At 37.4% G+C, this 21,065-nt stretch overlaps 1 protein-coding gene and 1 long non-coding RNA gene across 16 annotated transcripts in view; both read left to right on the top strand.

Annotated features, from left to right (window-relative positions):
- KDM6A (lysine demethylase 6A) overlaps nucleotides 1–21,065 on the top strand; it is a 155,555-nt gene that overhangs the window by 28,285 nt on the left and 106,205 nt on the right. For all 15 annotated transcript variants that reach the window (XM_083837717.1, XM_083837725.1, XM_083837726.1 and 12 more), the window contains exons 3-4: nucleotides 5,299–5,407; nucleotides 18,046–18,095. In XM_083837717.1, coding sequence (XP_083693843.1) covers nucleotides 5,299–5,407; nucleotides 18,046–18,095 — 159 coding nt within the window. The remainder of the gene's footprint in view (nucleotides 1–5,298; nucleotides 5,408–18,045; nucleotides 18,096–21,065) is intronic.
- Nucleotides 7,190–13,886, top strand: LOC310900707. Its single transcript, XR_014585339.1, has 2 exons — nucleotides 7,190–10,208; nucleotides 10,294–13,886. It is a non-coding gene; the product is annotated as an uncharacterized lncRNA (long non-coding RNA).

Below are 21,065 nucleotides of genomic sequence, written 5' to 3'. Positions count from 1 at the left end.
TCAATAGCTCAGGAGTTGGTGTTTATCCAGGCAGTCATTGATGGGGGAGAATGGTTTAACTTGTGAAGAATTTGGGCTACTCTTTTTTCTCTTTGCTTAGCTGAAGGTAGCCTTGAAGGTAGACTTCTGTTGTTGCAGAGCAGGAACTAGAACGAAATCAAGAGGTTCTTGGGATGGTAGCTGTCACTGTTGTTTGAAAATAGAGTGCATTTCAGTGACCCGTGGCATGGAGGAGCAGCCTTTCAGAATACCCGCTTTTGAGACTGAGGTGGGGAGAACGGGCCGAGCACATCCATAGACGCCTGCTTTCCTGGTCTGAAGATAGCCCTCAGACCGACTGGCAGGAGACTGTGATCATCACTCCAGTATCCAGCACTGTCTACAGAATTACTTTCTTTTCCAGAAGGTTAAAATATCCCTTAAGAGCTAATTAACATTTCATTTCTAAGCATTAGTGTAGTCTTCCATTTGTGAAGAGTCCGCTGGTGTCTACTAAGGTTTTCTCATGCAATTTTTTCATGCTTCTAGTTCTCATTATGTGCCCGCAAAGCCTGAACGTTCAGATTATTTCTTCCTAGAGAAGCAAGAAGAAAAAAGCAGGAACTGTTTTTTAGTTAGTTTGTTTAAAAATATAAATAATAAAAATATAAATAATGTTTAGTATTTTTGTATTGTGGTCTTTAAGGCTCTAGGAACATCTTGGGTGTTTGAATTTGTCATTTTACACTGTTGTCTGCTTCGGCTTGAACTGTTGATGTAGTTTTTGGCTTTCTATGGTTGTGTCTTTTTCAATTTCAAGTCAAAAAAAATTGCTGTATCAGTGCACTCTTCCATTTTCATACCATTAATGTATTAAAAAATGAATAATTTACATTTCGCTATGTTTAGTCATTTAGTCCTGCTACTGCCATCTTAGCCAATTGCGCTCATCGAGAGTAAGGAAGGACATCATTACATCATCTTCTTTATAAACAAAAAAGGCTGTGCTATTCCATCCCCCTCTGCCCTTTAAACTGTTTAACAGTGGTTTGAAGTTGTGCTGTAAAATACAAATAATTGCAACCAAATTTGAAAACATTTTTTCTATGTATTAGATGATGCTGAAATAATATTGCCCTACGTTCTCCTTTACCAAGTAGATCTGTAGGATGTATGTATCAGTGGCTCTTGTATAAAATACTTTGAATTCTGATTTTATCTGTTGGATTATTTTTTTCTTACAGTGTATTCCCAACTCTACAGTCTTTTTTCATGAAAAGAAATCATGCTCTTAATAGCCAAAATAAGCTTTTTTTTTTTTTTCTCCTGTGGAAAAGGGGGAAAAAAGTAACATTTTAGTACTCCACAGAAACTTAATGAAAAGCTCTTGCAAAAGAGGGAAAAATTACTCCAATTCCTTTCTGTTCGTAGTAATAAGTAGCGAACGTACAGGGGTTTGGTAGTGTTTTTTTTTAGGTAATGATTTTTTTCTCTTATAAACACATGAGAATGTTTTGTGAGCTTTTTCCTAGTTGATAAATACATAAAAATAAGTTGTTGTTTTGTTATTCCTTCACTGGGTTGTATTTAAACTTGCCCTTGGAATTGATTGTTGAATTTGTCAAATCAGACTTTCCACCGTAACTGGCTCTGAAGCCATAAGAGGCGTTTTGCAACCATCTTGTTAGAAGTGTTGGCAGTGGTGTGTTACTTAAGTTTGCTTTTAATCAAGCAGGTGGCAGGCAACATGGGTATTATCGTGCTTTTATTTATTTTTTACCTCATGAGCAGTAGCTTCTTTTCCTGAAGCCATTCCTGCGTGCGTTTCCTGCTTCTGCTCCAGTTGCCATGCTGCGAAGCAGCTGCTGGTGATTGTTTTGCCAAGTTTTTAAATACTTCAGGTTTCCCTTTTATCTTCATGCGGCCTTGAACAAAGGGAAGGAAGTGGACGATGCTGTGTAGCAATCTTCCTTTTCATTTCAGGGTCTTTCTCCTTCTGGTTAACTTGTCGATGCTAGCAATTCTCAAGCTCCATTGGGTGTGCTTATTTCCCTGTATGGCGTGTATTTATAACAGTACTTAGCAATCTGAGTTTTGTTTTTAGTTATTTCATTTGTAGCTTTCTTAGAATTCTCGGTGCATCAGGATGTTTTAAATCGCTTGCACGAGTGGTGTCATAGATGGCCTTTGCAGTTCCAGGTTTAGTGAAATGAGATCTTCTGATCGCCAACACAGATAATAGCGGTGACCTCCCTCTTCAGAACGCTTTGCATCTGTCGTGCAGCCAACAGCAGCCGTCTCTTACCTCTGCAGAAAAATACCCATTCCTTTCTAAAGTTAATGGAAGGGTCTGGTGGGGAAGAAAGTTTCTCGACCCAGACTGAAGTTGACCAGATCAGTTTGTCTAGGTGGGTCTGCTTTGGCTGGTAGGAAGAGGTGTAAAGCAAGGGGTGCTCTTGCTTTTGGTTTCTGTTTCATTGGGTTAGAACGTGCTAGAAGACCGTTGAAAAGTCACGTGAAATAACCCGCCCAAATATGAGTGTGCTCAAGTGTAATTGCTTTCCTGACGGCGCTCTTTGTCGGTTGGAGACCAGCTGAGGCCGCCGAGTGCTTGATGGCACCGCCCGATTGCTCCAACAGTGAACGGTTACTGAAGGGGAAGTTCTGGTTTGCAGCTGTGGTGTCCAAGCCTTGCCTTCTGCTGGCAGCAGCGTTCGTAAGATGGTTTAGCTGGGTCTTCAGAGTGTGTTCAAAGACAAAGGGAAAATGTGCCTCGCTGAGAGTTGGTCAGAGTTCTGGGAAAGACTTGGACCCAGTTCATTGTGTCCCTGCTTTGTATGGAGCTTCAGATGCATCTTTTAATGAGGATTTACTTGAAAAAGGACAGGGCAGTGTTAAGGGCCCCTGGATGCGTAGCTGTTTAAGTGCATATGATTTATAACTTCCTTGAAGGTGCTGTATGGAAAAATCCTGTTATATTTGTTCATAAAGTCAAGTTCCCCTTAAATACCTGTAGCTGTCTAGTTAAAGAAATAAAATAACCCCAAGTTCCTCTCCAACTAAACGTTCAAGCTGCCAGTTGTGGCATCAGCTTCTGTGTGCTCTGAGCAGTGACTGAACTGTAGAAGACAACGTTAATTTCAGAAAATGTTGTAGCGTGAGCGTTCTCTTCAGTTCCAGCAGGTACAGTGTGTCATCAGAAAATGGGAGGTCTGTCTGCAAATTCCGTCCATGACAGTAATGCTAGAGGGACCAGCAAGGATTGTCTTAGATTTGTACAAATCCAGAGATGACACCAAAAGGTGGGGAGAGGAATCAAGGCACAAAAAGCAAAATAATGCACTAAAACATTTGCAGATGGCCGTGGGTTCAGTGGATGAGCCTGAATGCTGAGAATTGGCTCAAACACACGTAATAATTTTAAGAAATTCACTTTAAGCTTGCATGCTTCGGTTCTGATTCCAGGGTTAATTTTCTTTAGATTGAGAGTTGGCTGACTTCGAGAAGTATTTATAGGGGGTGGGAATAAAATTAAAGGAGTAGTAGCTTTGATTAATTGTCAGCAAAATCTCAGTCTTTTCAATGCAATTTGAGTCAAAACTTGCAGCATTAATGAAAATTTCTGCACCAGGTTTTTTATATATATATATATATATATATATATATATATATAAAAGGCAACTGCATTTCTCAATTTAATATCTTGAGAATATGGCCAAATACCTGCAGTTTGAAATATGTAATTTAAATGGATTTATCATGTTGTTTCAATACCATACATAGACCTAATAAATTTAATATACATGTGATCCATCTTGCTGCAGTTCTGCAGCAGCATAGCTTTGTCTTTATCAGCCAGAACTTCTGGTTTTGAAAACAGACCTAAAAGAAGGTTACAGCCAAGAACCACTCATCCAGTCACTTATGTGGCTTTTTGTCCATTGAGTGCACTGAGACCTATCTCATAGCTTTCACTTTGGAAAAATAATGTTAAAACTAGCATAGCAAGGTAAAAACAAAAAATACTTATTAGATCAGTGGTTTGTATTCTCCACTGATTTTTTTTAACTATTTCATAATATTTCCTTATGTTTTGATGACATTTCTCATTTTGAGCATTAATATAAGTGTGCATAAAGTAAATCACAAATATGGCCAAACCGACTAATTTAGAAATTGAAATATTACAGGATAGATTGACATGTTCCCCCCCTATTATTTACAGTCTTAATGAAATACTTAACAAATTGTCATTTTAGACTAAATATTAAGGTTGCTGTAATAAATTGCAATCAAGCAGTTCGTAATTGCAACCAAATTTGAAATATTGTCAAACCATGAATTGTTGGAAACCAGGGACTAGCCAGCTGGAGTTGGAATTCACTGGAATTCCAACAAGCTTTTGAGAGCAGTGAAGTCTTCTGCCAGCTCAAAGGACTTTCCCTCCCGTTTAAGTTTGTTCAACTACTTCACTTTAATGGCTGGTATGTTCAGAATCAAGAATCTGGAAGTTCAGAAAGTTGGGAAACTTTGATTTGTTTTTTTCCCCGCCTTTCAGTAGGGTCATGAGGTAAGAATATCAGAGGTTAAGGATCGTGACCATTGTGATGAATAGAAGACACTAGTTCATCGGTGTATTAAAAAAGCACTGAATATGCTGCAGTTGTGTGTGCTGCTTACAAACTTCTAGGGCAACTTCTCTCAAAGTAAAATTCTTTTCTATTTGAATTCAGGTTTCTAACTTTAGCTCAGTCTACAGTGAGTGTGCAGTAAGTGGAGACAGAGGTATGCAAAGAGTTAGCTTAGCATATATTTCCCAAATATCTATGTGAATTGCCCAAGCAACTATGTTGAGGTGCTGTATTCAGCTTCAGCCGTGAAGCTGTGTTTCAGCTTAGTAAAAACTAATGAAGTGTTTGGTATAATGAAATGTGAATCCTTTAGAAAAAAACACAATGGGAATAAAATGACTTAGAGGGGATTCTTTCTTGCAGATTGGAAAAAATGAATGAAATATTACTTTATTTTTAAATAAATTTCATTTTGTTTTGTGTTTGGGTTATCAAATATTTCTGGAGTCAAGAGATAAACCAGAGAAAACTTCAGTTATTCACTTACTATCAGTTTGTATTAGAATCGTGAACTTCAAAAAACTGTTGTAATACTTCATTTCTTCTTCAAGAAGTAATGCTAACTATAAGATATTTGGAGTGTAGACTTCTTCCATTGGAGAGCAATAATTCTGTTACTTCTCAGAAAATGTATTATTTGCTTTAGTTAAATACAGTATTTTGAAAACCCTGTATTTCTTTTTCCCAGGCTGTTCGCTGCTATGAATCGCTAATTTTGAAAGCTGAAGGAAAGGTCGAGTCTGATTTCTTTTGTCAGTTAGGTCACTTCAACCTCTTATTGGAAGATTATCCAAAAGGTAAGTGGTTTTTATTTTTTAGTATTTCTGGTAAATATCTTTGGGGGATTGTCATTTGATATAGGTGATAAACTAGAATCAAAAACATTTGGATAACTCACTGTTTTCTCGGCTTGTATTACATTTCAAAGCCCATAACAGAGTAAGACTGATGTCTTCATGAAAGCACAGTTGTATTGTAACTTCTTGATCTTTTTTTTAAATTGAATTTTAATTGGGGAAAAAAAAAAAAACCAACACCAAAAGCATAATATGCTGCTGATGCAGGTGCGAATATGAAGTTTATGTAGTTTACTATATAATAATACCACGCTGCTTGTTTTATTTTTCTGGGTCGCTATATGACTACAAAGTGTTGAACTCGTACCTCTGAAGGATTCTTTTTTGGGGTGGGACAGATGGGAACTGCAGAAGCTAACAGTGCTGTAGAGATACAGGTGTGTAGAGTGAGCACCTGTCCTAGATTGGCCTCGTGTTTTTGGCCTTCATGTTTGTCCACAATCTCAACAGGTAAGACTAGGCTGAAAATATTAATTTAAAAGCAAAAAACAGCATTTAATGTGTGTTTTCAAGTTCTGTTTTAAACACTGACTGGGAGAATGGGTACGTGGGTTTTCTGTGGGGAGGCGTTGTTATTTTAGGTCTGTTTCTTCAGGCTTTTAAATTATTAAAAGCTTTTTGCCATCGTTTCAGCCCCTGAACATATAACTTAATGTACATTTGTGCTTGGCTGTATATGGGTCAGCAGACTGCTTTTTTGGTAGAGGTGTTGATTTGAAAGGTACCCTGCTGTGTTGCTTCCTGAGGCGTGGGGCTACGTCTTTAGCTTGTCCTGTTGCCCGTTGATTGCGTGCTCACTGTCAGCCTGGGATCTGATAGCTGCCTCCTTCCAGTGGTTGTGGAGTGTTTAGATGAGCCAAAAGTCTGTGTCTAATGTAAAACTGTTGAGTTAGGGTTCCTGGAAGCCTATCTTGTCTTTGTTTTTTCGGTGACGGATGTTTCAATTTGTTACTACTAGGGCGGAATTTCCAGTATGTAAGTTTAGAAAGCTTTGTATGATCGTTATTGTCCACCTTTTCCTACTGGATACATGGGGGATCTTAGGTACCTTTGTACCCACAGCTTGTACCTACTACGCCCTGTCCAGCAGGTACGATGTAATGTAACCATGGATGTTTCAGATTCCGTGGGCATGGCAAAACCTGAAGGGAGCGTTGTGGTATGTTGCCTATAGAGTTTCCTGAAGAGTGGTCTGATTTCATGCATTTTGAACTTTTTAAAAAATTATGTAAGAAAAGTCTGCCACCCCCTCTGCAAATAAGTTACACTGTTGTTTCTGATCAGCCTAATACAACTTGGCATGGTGTGACTGCAGAACGGCTTATTGGATATACCAGTTACGCAGAACTGTAAACAAGCATGAGCATAAGAAACATTTAGACATAAAAACTTGTATTAACATACTGGTATTTTCTTAGATGCTGCTTTAAAGTCACATCTAATTCATGAAGTCTCAAAAAGTGAGAAAACTAAGTTAGTAGTGAAATACTTGGATTAAGGGGAAAAAAAGATGGTATATTCAAACAAATGGTGTAGTGGAGAAACAAATACTAAAGGAATTTCGATGGTTGGGAAATACAGCAGTGGCTCAAGGAAGTTAGTTTTTTTGATTTCATTGAGGGACACGTTTTTGTTCACAGAATTTGTTGACATTCAGTACCAATGACTGTAAAAGTATTATTCACGACGCAAAAAAAAAAAGTATTCTCTAATTATTTCTCTAATTATTTCACCTTTTCAGTCTGAAAGAACTAGAGTACTGGTGCACTGCGTTGTAAATTTAAAGTGCGAATAAGTTTGTTCCGTTCTGTAAACTTAAATTCTGACGCTCTTAATTATCAAACACACTAACTGCAATTATGGTTAATTTTTTAAATACTTGAGATCTGAAAAGTAAAGGGAGTCCAGGAATGCACTCCCTGACTAATCTGATTTTTAAGTCTTGAAGTTCCAGAACTGCAAAATGCTGCAGCAGGCCCTTCAGAACTACAGTGTGTCTCGTCTGAGATTAGTCTTGGATAAAGTTGTGGAGAAGTTGATGAAGGATGTAATTAATAAAATATCACGAGTAGTATGACTAATGCTAAACAACTTTTTTTTCCCCTTGGAAGCCTGTTAATTATTTAATTAACTACCTTTAATAAATTCATAGACTTGTGCATGTAATGTAGGAAGGTGGGTCTTTATTAAAGGCAAATGTCATAGTGTTCTTCATTTATAAATGTTGGCAGTATAGTTTTTGATAAGTAGAATGAAATTGTTAATTGCCTGCAAAAGTACAAAAAGTGATCAAGATTAAGTAATGCTAGGTTGATAGAGATCTGTTAAGAGTTTCATGTTTAAATTTTCTTCTGGTTTGATCCGTCTCTGTTAACTTTTTTCACAAACATGTTGACAAACGTGGATCACTCAGGTGTATTCCGTGCACGTTACTATTTTCAGGTTGCTAGTAATTTCTCGTGTATGTAGTAACAAAAACCCGTGGGTCACTTCTGGATAAGAATTAGGACTTGTCCTGGAGAAGAGGGACCCCGAGAAAGATTGATGGCAGGTTACTGCCTGTCGTTACTGGAAGTAACACGGCAAGTGCTATCCTGGCACTGTGCGCACAGGGAATATCAGTTAGGAGCAGGCTGACTTGGAATGCAGAATAAGGTGGTGGCAGATGCCTTACTGAAGCCTAAGTACAGCTAGCATATGTTTTTGCATTTTTAACTGAAACCCATTAAATGTTGTACTAATTTCTCAATGTGCGTTATGTTTTCCATCGATTGTAGCCACTTAATTTCAGATTTAATAAGTTTTTTCATTTAAAAACAAAACAAAAAAACTAGTCTCCAACAAAAAGTTCTTATTTTACATCAGAAATTACTGGATGAAGTTCATTCTTTCTCTGTATTATGTCTGATGTCATACTAGCGTATCAAGATGTTTTTTCATAGCATTTAAAACTCCCAAAGCTGGTCTGCAGCTTGTACTTATCCTAAAATGCAGTGTATTTGAATCGCAGTTGTTACCTAAGGGGTTTTCTCTACATCCATGGAATTGAGTTGTCCTGTTAATGTCACTCAGCTATCGTTAGGAGAAGGTGATATAGTCAAGGCATCAACCTTGGGCTGATTTTGAAATACTGTGAGCTACTGACTCATATGTTCGCACAGCGATAACCAGGGCAGATTGATTCAGTTCAGCGAGCGTGTTCCGAGGTGGTTTCTGTGCCCAGCATTTGTCTTCCTGATCATTACGGGTCAGGATTTGGCTTCAAGTGTTCACCAAATGAGAATGTTCATTCCTCCCAGTGAAATCTTTTTTTAGGTAACTATAATCTGATGTCTTCCTGTCTTCCTCTCTTTATTTTTTTTAACTAGGCAACTGTTCACCAGTTGTTTGATTGTTTCAGAAGCTTCCAAAGCCATTGTTCCCTGGGCATGTCTTTAGCGGCATCACCCACCCGCTTGCTGCCGCTCTCTGCTTTGTGCAGGCACAGCTGAATGTGCAGCTGTGTGGGGAACTGGTCCAACTGAAAAATTACCTAGCAGAAGTGATGCAATTGCCCCAGAATGTGAAACCTCAGCCTCGGGTTTTGTCGGAGGAGGTTGATGAGTGGTCATGTAGGCTTGTGGACCCAGGCAACGTTGCAAATCCAGTTAAGACTCTATAGCATATACCTGTCATCTTTGTTGGCAGCTTCATTCCTTTTTTTTTTTCTTTTTTTTAACCAGAATTAGTCTTACAGGAAGGTGGTGCTACATCAGTAGTTGGAGATGGTTCTTTTTTCTTTTTCCATGACTGGTTTTCATGAGGAGTACAGACTGCAGGCAGTGATCTTGGAGGTTTTAGTTGTAGTTGAAGCCTGTTTGAGCTCATGGACTCTGACTGACGTCATCCGTGTTTTCCTTGGGGATCACTGTATCTATTTTGTAGAAGGTTCATATATATTATATATATGTGAGTTTCAGCCCGTGACTTGGAGGAGAGCTAACAGTTGCACAAGTGCAGGCATACTTTTATTATAGGCCACCTTGAATTTCTGTTCTCTGAATAAAATTCTTGAAAGTAGAAGTAGATAATGCAATTAATGAGTTAAATGGGAAAAACATGCAATTATTCACATCACAATTACTAAAGCGCAATAAATACTGCACTGAAATAATTCTTACTGCTGTACTCAAGCGTGGTGTGTTACGTCAGTGTAGTTTTCATAATTTTGTTTGTAGATAGTGACTGTGTTGTCAGAAGCACTAATGTAAAATATTCTAAGTAATTTGTAAGACAGTATTACTTAGTTCAAGGGAATTCTTAGCAACGTGTAAAATATTCCCCACTCATTTATTAAACACTTTGTTTTTATGTAAAGCAGCGTGGTTGCAAGAATAACTCCCAAATTCAATGTGCATGTGTTCCTTTATGCTTACAATTCAAGCTTTGTAGAGATTTTTTTATAGTTGTTAATGTTTTAGGCTATCAGAACTTTCAAGGAAAGTATTGCTGGTGGAAGCCATTTCAATGTGCTGAGTTTGGAGGTAATCGAATAGTAGGCATGATCTTATAAATGTGAGGGAGAAGTTCCCAGCATAGATAGGATTGTGCAGATTGCTGCTGCTGGGCTGGCTTTTACCGATGAGTCCTGGAAGAACTGCAATGGAGTTTAAGTATGCGAGCATCTGAACGAGCAGAGGAAGAGGTGGCTGTGTTTCAAATAAGTGAGATTATATTTGCGATGTTTTTTCTTTTGTTGCTTGTAATTGTTAATAATTGCCTGAAATTGCGTTGCTTCTATTTAGAGCTGTTTATATCATCTTCAGGATGGTGTTGTTGAATTTCAGGCAATTTAAACTGTCACATGAAATTCCTGTAGAAAGTAGTAAGAATATTTTCCTAAGCTTACAAGACAACAGTGCTCTTTATAAATAAATTTTTGTTTCTGTTTTGTTCCTGTGTTTTTTTTATTATTAGTAGTAGACGTTTCTTACTAAAGAATATAACTGGACCATGTTTTCATGTTTTTGACTGAAATTTTTCATTTTGGGCAGCGTTTTAAGTGAATGCTTATTTGTTAAAAGCCATTTTGTGGAATAAGCTCTTTGAAGGATTTTGAGCTACATGTGGTTCTATTGTGTTCCTCCACTGACATTCTCAATTTTTAAAGATCTTTTTTACAGTAAATATGTGCTGAACTGGAATTAGTTCATTATCTAAAAGATCTATGTAATAGCAAACTCTTTGTCATAAGTAACTTGTTTGTCTTGCACATTTAGTTAGTCTTCTGTGCGGATAGTTGAGTAAGATCATGGGATATTGGGCTTCCCACCAGTGTGCCACTGCATTATATTTCCAGATAGGGATGTGTATTTGTTAATAACATTACTGAGAGGACTTGCTGATATTTTTTCTTTTGTAAATGTATGATTGAGTTGCCTTTGTGTGTTCACGTTCATTCTGTGTTAAAAAGGAAGACATGCTTTAGGCTTCTTTGATCACATCTTTTTGGTACTTTAAGCACAAATCTCTGGAGGAAACTGAGAACCTCCTCTTCCCTGAGGCCTTAGAACAAAAGACCTTAGCTATGTTTTGCTGCTCTAACTTCCACACCTTTTTTTTTTTCTAAATCATTGACTCAACCTTGGAATTTCCTCAACTTTTGATGTTCTTAATTCTGTGGCCCAGCGGTGTGCACGTTGTTAGGTTAAAGCACTATTGTGGAGAAATCCTTGCACGATGTAATCAGCTGTTTCCATAACCTGCAAATGTCTCCCAGGTGTTTAATGAACATTTATTTTTCCTGAACGGGTTGTCAGATTTAAAGCAATATATGTACCTTATCTTTGCTTCCCTTGGTCTGTTCTTCAGCTAATTTTCTGTTACCATCCATTTTCACACCAGATAAGCACTAGGAATTGTTCTTTGCTTGTTTAAAATTAACAACAACACAAATGTATTTAAGAAAAGGACCATTTTTCACAGAAGAATACGGAGCTTTGAGTTGTTCAGGTTCTCAGGTGTATGTCATCAACTTCAAGCTTGCCCGTAACTTTTTGAAGTTTAGCAAGCCAAAAATATATGGTGGTCACATTTAGTCTTGGAAGGTGCCACTAGATGGTGTCAGTATCTAGTTCACTTTAACCTTACTTCGGCACCAAAATACTCAGTGTTCCATGTTTGCATCTCTTTCAAAGGCCTCTTAAATTTTCAGGTATCATCAGAGTAGGCAATAAAAGATGTTCATTTATGACTGTGACTTGTGATTGGGTGTGTTAGAAGACAAGTAGAAGGATGTCATTCAGGCAGTTCTTGATCCCCATTTTTACCTTGCTTCACTGATGCAATTACGTAATGTGTGAAGTTTTACCATTTTCTTATGCAATTAAGTAGATTTAAAGAAAATAAATTCTGAAACCACATATGTGGCAATTTTGTAAAATGTATTTTGTTTTCTCTATGTGAAATCAAGGAATTAAACAGGAACAAATCAGGAAACAGTATCATCCCTGTCACGATGGTGAGATGTCCATTGACCTTAGTTATAGTAAGAGAAGAAATAAAGTCTTTGGGAGAAAACAAGAAAAGGCTGTATCGTTCTGTCCATGTGTATCTGTAGATGCTGCAAATGGGTGGTTCTGGGTGGCTGTAAAAGCATTTTAGTAAGAGGGAACCAGTGGAGGGTAGCTGTAGGACTCAGGGAAGGCCAGCACTGCACTCAGTGGCAGAGGCAGGAAAGACAGATTATGGCGTAGCTCAGGAGGTTTCTTGCTGCCCAGTATAATTTTAATTCTTTCAGCAGAAAGATAATGCTTTTCTTCTCAGAACTGTTTTAGCCAAACACGGTTTTATTCGCATCAAGCAATATAGGTGATTCTGATTGCTCTGATTCACTACGTATACTGTTGGGGCAAACAAGCCCTTTTTTCAGGTTAGAATGGCAAATGCTGTGTCTGCCACTCAGTATGCTGCAGGATTTTCCAGGACCTAAGCATAAGGATCATGTGTTAGACAAGTAATGTAAAATTGCTAGGTTTTGGAGAGTGGTGTTGATTGAAACAGTGCTAGCTTGAGTTGATTTGGTAAGTAATGAAATATGGGGCAAAAGGACGGAGGTAGGCTGCCAGGAACCACTTTTGTAGGAATTACCGAGACACTTGTTGGTATTGTTTTAGATGTCTGAATATGATTTCTCAGTTTTGTGTTTCTAAGAGAATTTTCTGTGGTTGACAAGGTGATGCTATGAATGGAGTTGAGAATGAAGAACGAACAAGGGTTTTGCATGCTGAAAAAAGAAGTTTCTATATGTTTAAACTCCAGCAGTTCCATAGGTTTAAGAATATCAGTGGTGAACTTTTGGATTTGAAAAGCTTAATAATAAGTTCCTAATCAGAAGATTGTCTGCTGAATTCTGCTGTGCTTAAGAGTGATTTCAAAGTGTTCATTTCATTTTGGTATTCTGTAGCCCTAGATTAGTTTTAATGGATTTTTAAGGCTCGTTGTAAGTGGCATGTGGCAGAAGTTCTTAGATGCTTAATTTAACTTCTCTGTTCCAGTAAATTTGGATTCCTTTCAACCTTTTCTCTATATTCCTAGTATTCATAATGTTCACATTATTTGTGAAAATCTTACTACTTGCAAAGCCAGTTTTATTTAGAGATCTCTAGTATTTAAAGATCTGATTTGTCTTTCTTATTATATGTGTTTTAAATGAGAATTTTTAATTTTTTCCTGGGAAGCCTTTAGATTATGGGCTTATGTAAATAAAAAGGACATTTTAACTGAAAAATGGTAATTTGCTTTAATTTAAAAAACATGAGTTGACACTAATGTTGAAATGGAACAGTGATTCACAGAATATATATATATTTTTTCCTGTCAAAAATCATCTTACCTGGGAATCACCAGTGCTGGATGAAAACTAAGAGATCAAATGACAGTGCACCCTTTAATGTTTTTTTAAATGCTACTAATATGAAATATAATGTTACTAATGATACGAATAAATACTGTAATAATACTAATAAATTAGTATCTTTTGGATCTCTAATAAACCAGCGTGCATTATTCTATGATGAGAATCATAGCACTGATGAAGCATGGGTCAGGTTTCAGAAGGGGATTTATTTATTTATTTTGCTTAGCAGATTCACTTTTTTCCCCTTTTTCTTATTCTAGAGTAAGTTTTGTAGTATGAGAGGTTTACACTCACTTCCTGTAGTTAAAAACTTCGTTTAGGGGAGAAGTTGCTTGTAGTTCTGTAGCACGCTTCTTAGGTTTAAGTGTTCTGTTTGAGTTCTGTTTGCTCTTTCGAGTCTAAGCATAGACTCAATGTGCCTATCTGCTCACCAGTGACTCACTCAGGGAGCAGAAAGTACGGTGAGGTTCAAGTTCACGTTTTACAGTTTTAAAACCAGTAGGCTATGTGGCTTTTCAGAAATTTTCCTTTCATAATTTGGTTTCTAGCATGTTTTTGTATGCAAGATTTTTGTTAGCAGTATGCTTGATTAGGGATCTTTCGTGTGGGTTCTGGGAAAAAAAAACACAAAACAACAACAAACAAAAACTGTTGAATCCCCTTTTTTTTCCAGTTTTTCTGTCCATTACTTTTTGCAGCAAAGCTTGTGTTCTTGTGGAGCAGATGTTAATGTAGTTGTGAACAGGGCTGAAATAAACGTTCACAGGTAACTATCTGGAAGTTGAGCACTTGTTAAATACTGAAATTGTGCACGAACAACAGTTTCTAGTTACCTAGCTTTTTTAAGAAGGAAAGGGATACTGCAGGTCTAATGGATCCCTCTGTGATTTGCTGTTGACAGCATTTTCAGCACAACACTGAGAATTTTAGCGTTTCGTCTTCAAGAAGTTAAGTGCAGTGGCTGATAGCAGTAGAATGCTGTTACCCTTGAAGGAAAGGACTGTAATTGGAGATTTGACCAGCAACCAGGATGTCATGGTTCAGAAAGACCTATGAAGTGAGAAACAGAGGGAAGAATCACAGAATATCCTGAGTTGGAAGGGACCCACAAGAATCATCATGTCCAACTCCTGGGTCCATGCAGGAACACCCCAAAATTAAACCCTATGTCTGAGAACGCTGTACAAATGCTTCTTGAACTCTGGCAGGTTTGGTGCCATGACCACTGCCCCGGGGAGCCTGTCCCAGTGCCCGACCACCCTCTGGGTGCAGAACCTTTCCCTAACACCCAGCCTGACCCTCCTCTGTCCCAGCTTTAAGGATGGATCCCTGGAACAGGTTGCTGAACCCAGAAGTAGGATCGGGCACTTCAGACACTCTAGAGGAGGAATGTAATGTGTTACTTCTTCCTCCGTAAGAGTAATATGACCTTTCTTAGAATGAAGGTCTTACCTTTTTACTGTGTGTATGTGAAATGTGCTTCATCAGGCCGTGATTTTTGAGTACTCGCTTTTAGTTGTGGCATGAGGCTGGAACTAATTTCAGTGATTTCAATTGTTACTGTGAAAAGCTGCTGGATTTTATTGAAGAGTGCAAGAGGTTGAAAAGAACTTGATTTACAAACGTCAGGACTCTAAGGATAACTAGTAGAATATAATGGAGCAAAACCTCTTTTAATCTGTTTTTTTTCCCCGTGGTAAATGGAGTTGCTAGTACTTCTCCGGGCAAGTTGCTTTAAAGCAGTAGCGTTAGTGGAACCTAGCGTCATGCGCCTCCTAATTTCTCTCTTCCACTGATAAGTGCATGCTTTGTCAGTCAGGTCTGAACACAGTGCATACCTTCGTATGACCTCTCCCATTTTTCAGTGCTGCTTAGCTCTGTTCTGTTGCCTCTGGCTGGGGATCAGGGCTGTGCATCCTCTGACTGTCCAGAGTTAGGAGCAAGAATAAAACTGGAGCTGTACACCTTTTTGCTGTACTTGCATAAAGAGTAGGTTTGGTTGTTGTTTGTCAGTAAGGCTTTTTTTTTTCCTTCAGTCTTCTGTTGTTTCTTTGTTGTATTTTTTTTTAAACTGTTGATGTTTATGAACTTATCAGCAGTGCCATAACTCTATAGGGAAACGCATGTTACAGCTTTCTTGTTTAAAGGGTATGCCCGTGCAAGTGCTCATGTATATTTTAACACCCTCACTGAAAAGGTTCTCCCTTTTATTTTGCCAGTATAAGTCTTTAGCATTGTATCTGATGTTCTTTTCATCCCTTTGTTTTATCCATATTCCCTGTATAATTGACTACAATAGTTACTTTTAAAAAATACTGGATTGTAAGAATTTCTTGTTTTCCTAAGTCTTGCATCGTATGGTGCTGTTGACTTAAGTATTTGAAATATGCTTTAACCTTTAAAATTTGGGTAGTTGCTGCTTAAATTAAGACAATTTTTTTTCCTTTCATGTAGGTGTGGTGCATTACAAAAGTGTTTTTATGTTTGTGCTTGTTTTCCTGTTTGGGAAGGCAAAGTCATCCCCATGTTCAAAAGCTAGTTAAACTTTTCTATCATAAAGTTATTAATGATACCCAGGAAAAGGTGAATCGGGAAGGAGGTGGTTTTCTGTTATCATGAGCATATAGTACCCAGCTTAGTTACAGAATGCGACTGAAATATGCTTACTCTTAACGTTCCTGAACTTATGTTTGGACTGTGGTCCTATACTTCAGTTTGTACTGATTCAGGGAGGGAGTTGTATTCTTAAGTTCTGAAAGGCTTAGCCTGATGGTGTAGATTTTTAAACGGTTTTATTTAGTTAAGTTGCATGTAAGCATGTATACTCTTGGCATGTCGATAACGTAACAATGATGAATATTCTCCTAATTTTTTCCTACCCTGGGCATCCAAATGAATCCCAGTTTAGAGCACCAGAACTAGAAGCTGGCTTTTCAGGGAGCTGCAGCAGTGAGAGGCGCAGTATAGGCATGGTTCAGCACGTACCATCTAGGTGTGTAAAAACAGTGGCAGTGCAGTGGGTGTCCAAAGACGGCCGAGTGCAGAGGTGGGTGCAGGTTGCTGAGATTCATACCCGTGCTATCCTGAGTGGAGCAACGCGGAGTGTGAGGAGGGCAGGAGCAGCACCGCTGGGGGTGTTTGGTCCCCTGTGGAAAACACATGGGAGTATCCTGCTGGGAGATGTTATAGGCAGAAAAGCTCCAAGCTAGTTAGAAAGAACAAGCCATTTCTGTTCTTTATGTAACCCAAATCAATGGATTTGAGCAACTATACCGATAAGCACTCAAGAAGATCAGCAAGAGAGCTGTAAGGTTCCGGAGTTTTGGTAGTAAGCTGAGCAGGAAGGAAAAACATACCAGAAGAAAACAGTATTTGCTTTATATTGGAGGGTTTTGTTAAAAACGGTAAAATGGCGAACATACTCCTGCTCCAAATGGGATGGTGTATGGATAACCCTTAACGATCAGCATGTTTATTAGCCTGCTTGTTTCTACCCACAGGCAGAATTTTGTAAATGCAATCAAAAATATCTAGGGATACAGTAATAAAGAAAGATTGAAGATCACTAGGGTACAGAATGTAACTAAAGGAGATGAAGGAGGTCTGGGTGTATCCTCTGTGTGTCTTGTCATTAAATATATGTTGTTCTTACTTTGCTTAAGCCTTTATACTTTTAACTTACGGACATGAGCTTGCAGGACAGGCATTGAAGGATGATAAAATTTCACGACATAGTTCATCCATGATACCTTCAGGAAATGAACCTGCACAAAGTACATACAGTTCTTGCTGTCTTAATCTCTTTAGAGTTTGTAATTTTTTCAAAGCAGAGGTTGTTGTCTTGTTGTTTGGAAAATGCATGCAACGTAGAAACCATTCTCAAATCTTACGAAGCAAACAGTTGAAAAATGAAACTGTAACTGCAGTGAATCATTATTTAAAGTAGACCATTTTTGATGGTGCCTAGTGCAGCGTTCGTATAAGAACATAAGGCCTGTTTGCATTCTAGTCTGATGTTGCCATATGCCTGTTAGCCAAAGGGCAAGATGTATCAACAGGAATTTTTAGTCAGAAAGAAGAAGGCAGGAATGGTGATCTGAGAAGTACATTTTTAAGTAGTACTAGTATTCTACAAAACAGAGCTGTTCTAGAGCTGGTTTTCAGCTTAGTCTCAGTCTTAGTAGATGTTGAATAAAATGTAAGCTTTTTTTTAATTATTATTTGCTATTGTTTCTCCAGCTACTGAATGAAAGGGCATGTGAAATTGATTTCTCTTTGTATGTCCCTCTGTACCAGTTCTTTAGAAATTACAGGACATCAGGGAGCATGGTAAATGAGCTACATGATTAAATTTTTAAATCTTAAAGCAGCTTTGTCCAGGAAGAAAATCCCAAAATTTCAAATGATTCCTTTTGTTACAGGATTCTTTAAAATATTGCTTGATTTACATTTGTATGATTAATAATAAATACACTTTGGGGTTGACGTCTCATAAAACAAAATTATAATCTCAAGGAATGCATTACCCACAACAGGGTACTTACTGTGGCAATGTTACTTTTATTAAACCATTTATCATTTTAATGTTGTGTATTCTGACTCTTAAGGTTTTCTATCTTTTTCTTAAAAAAAAAAAAAAAGGCAACAAAACAAATTCAACGCTTATTTTTCTTTTCTACAGCATTATCTGCATACCAGAGGTACTACAGTTTACAATCTGACTACTGGAAGGTCTGTATATGCTGCTTTTTTTTCTTTTTCTTAAACATACTCTTGTAGATGATTGAATTTCTTAAACAGATTAGTTTTAGTATGTTTGGAATATCTACCTGCAATTACTTTTTGGCATATTAATTGGGTCTTAATGGAAATGTTCATCTATGTGTACAATTCATTATAAATCTAAGTGGAAATAAATCTTCACACCATTTGCTGAAATGACAGATTAGTTAACTTGACACATTTTAGGTTTTCTTTTTATTACCCATTACTTCATTTTTTCTTATGTATCCAATATCTGTTTGCATATGAATGTTGAGAGTATCTTAACCACTTGAAAGCTGCTGTGCAGATGTTGGACTTAGAGTAGGAAAAATGTTTTCAGGTTGTGTGTTATTTTCATAAATGTCCCTTTCAGTGTCTTAAAGAGAACGTTTTTAGGTAAGATGGGGAGAAAAACCTGCTAGTATAGATATGTCTCTAAGTCCATGTAAAGATATGAGGACTTTAAATGGATAAAATTTAAAAATTTCTTAGTGATACTGTGGAAAATAGGTAACATTGCTGTCTTGTCACATGAAATAATTTGCAGCTCGTCATTGAGTCACAAGTGCAGGAGAGCACATAACACAGAGCTGTGTGGTCTTCAGCAGATATTTTCCTGAAGTGTTCTTAAGTACATATTTCAAATAAGGAGGGTTCACTCTGGAAAAACATGAATACAGTGTATATGTCACCTTCAGGAAAACAACATTTTCAATGTTCTTTACATTTTTATAGGGACTAAGTATTTTCTGAAAAGTCCTTTGACATCCTTTCCCTTCTGGGAGGGTGGGAAGAGAAAGGCAGGGTAAATAACGGGTAGAAGAGCGAGCCAGAGTAAATGTATTTCCGTGCGTATGGAAGAGGAGTCCAGTCAGAGGATCCTAGAGAAATTGTTCATGTTGTCTTGTGATTCCCCCACTCCAGTAGAAATTGGTCAAGATCCATTTTTGGACTGGCGTATTTTGGAGTCAAAGTAGTTTATTTTCAGAAATAACTGTTGTGTTTTAAACAAGTACAACAAAATTAGTATTCATCTCTTCTTCTTACATGCTCTGGGAGAGTTAAAGATTGTTGTAAATGAATGTTGGAATCTATCAACTAATTAAATGTCTATTGTAATTGTTTCTATTGTTTGTACTCTTCCCATGTTAAGCATTTCAGAATATTTTGTGTCTTGAATTATTTTGTCTGCCTTCTATTCTAATGGCTTGCTATTAAGGGAAGTGATAGATGATTAGTAAATTATTTTCCTAACATACGTGTGCAGGGCGAGGTATGTGAATGTATATATTTTATAAGCATGGAGTGCTTTCATATGGCTCATAACATCTGCAAGTAAAAGAAATACAAACATCGATTGTTTTGCAGTTCCATTTCAAGAGCAAGGATGGTAGTAAAATGTGTGATCTGCGCTTGACTTGTTGAAAGCAGCAATTTCTATTTGTATTCAGTGTGCTAATACTCTAAGGTACTTGTTTGTGGCCCAAGAGTTTGACCATGCTGAGATAATCTCAAACAATTCCGGTTGCAAGCATGCGAGCATTGTCTGGATTTGACAAAAGAGTATTTTTACTTCTACAAAAAGACAGCACCATTATTTTTCTTCAAGATGACCTCAAGCAGAAAGGATACTATGTTTTTTGATCTTGCTAAGTTTCTTTACTGATGTGTAGTCCTAAATTTGGTAGTTTTTCATTTTTACTTTATCAGAATTATTTTGGAGATTTTCTTGGTTTTTATCTGCATGAAAAAGAGCCTTAAAGAGACTAAAATCATTTTTCAGCTAAAACTTTTTTTGTTGAAAGTGCTAAAAACCACAGGCTAACCATATTTCTTGATGGGTGATGAAGTTAGTCTGGAGTTAGCAGTGGGAATCTGCCTGGGTTGGACCTGGAGGAAGGTGTTTCCCCTCTTCCCACCTCCATCCCCTTTGCACCGAGAGGATTTCGTGTTTCTTGTTGTCCTTAATTAATATCTTGTACCTGTAAGAATTAAGTGTATTTTTGATCACTCTATGATATGTTCTTTTTATAGACTTTTTAATTAACTTTTACGGAGATATGCAAATGCTTAAAACATACAAAAAAAACCCACTTGGATTTCCTTGGTTTGCTGCATTTTTTATTTTTTAAGATTCTCTATTAGTTTTTTTTAGCTCAATTCTTCCAAGGTTAGGTGTTGTCAATTAAGCTGTTGGAATTTCTGATGGTAAAGAAAAGAGGAGAGAGAAGGGTGTGAAGAAAAGGTGGTGTTTGTGAGCTCTGAGGAGAGCTGTGTGAAAGAACTGAGAAATGCATGGAGATTGCTGAATCACATGAATGTTATTATATAAGTCAGGTTTGAAACCACACAGGGACAGTCTTATGTTCTGCAGCTATTTGAATATCTGAATTTATTTAGTGTATTGCATTGCACATTGCTATGGTAGAAGTAAGTGACCTGTATCTTTGCTTCATAAGTAGAAAACTTCTGGAAAGGTTGTGAGAGATTTTAGCTTGCTTTGGGTGTACTTTGGCCTCCTTACGTAGTGTTTTTAGACTTTGCTACTTTGGGTTTTCACTGTTGCATCAGGTTGGTAAGTGTTCTTTTGATGGATTGTTCATTATATGGATTCATTCTGCAATCTATCCGTTTTTTCTTTCAAGAAGAAAAAAGACATTTTTCATAGATTTTCTAATGCTCTGATTTTTTTTTTTAACCAGGTGTTTTTCTGTCTTTTCAGAACTCAGAGTGTGGGCTGTTTTGTTGTTAATTTGGGAAGCAGTTTGTTGATCCTATGGAACAAACTAAGAAAAAAAAACACTTAAGAAAATATATTCTGAATACATGTCATAGTTGCAGAAGTGAAGGGCTGAAAGACTGGGATGGTGCTGTATTTTGCCATTTATCAGATCAATATTCCCTCCTTTCTGCTAAGACATTTTGAAGAAGTGGTGT

Source organism: Anser anser, assembly GCF_964211835.1.
Source record: "Anser anser genome assembly, chromosome: 1".
NCBI classification, from domain to species: domain Eukaryota; kingdom Metazoa; phylum Chordata; class Aves; order Anseriformes; family Anatidae; genus Anser; species Anser anser.
Note: the sequence above shows the minus strand (reverse complement) of the source record. Positions and strands in the feature narration are given on the sequence as shown.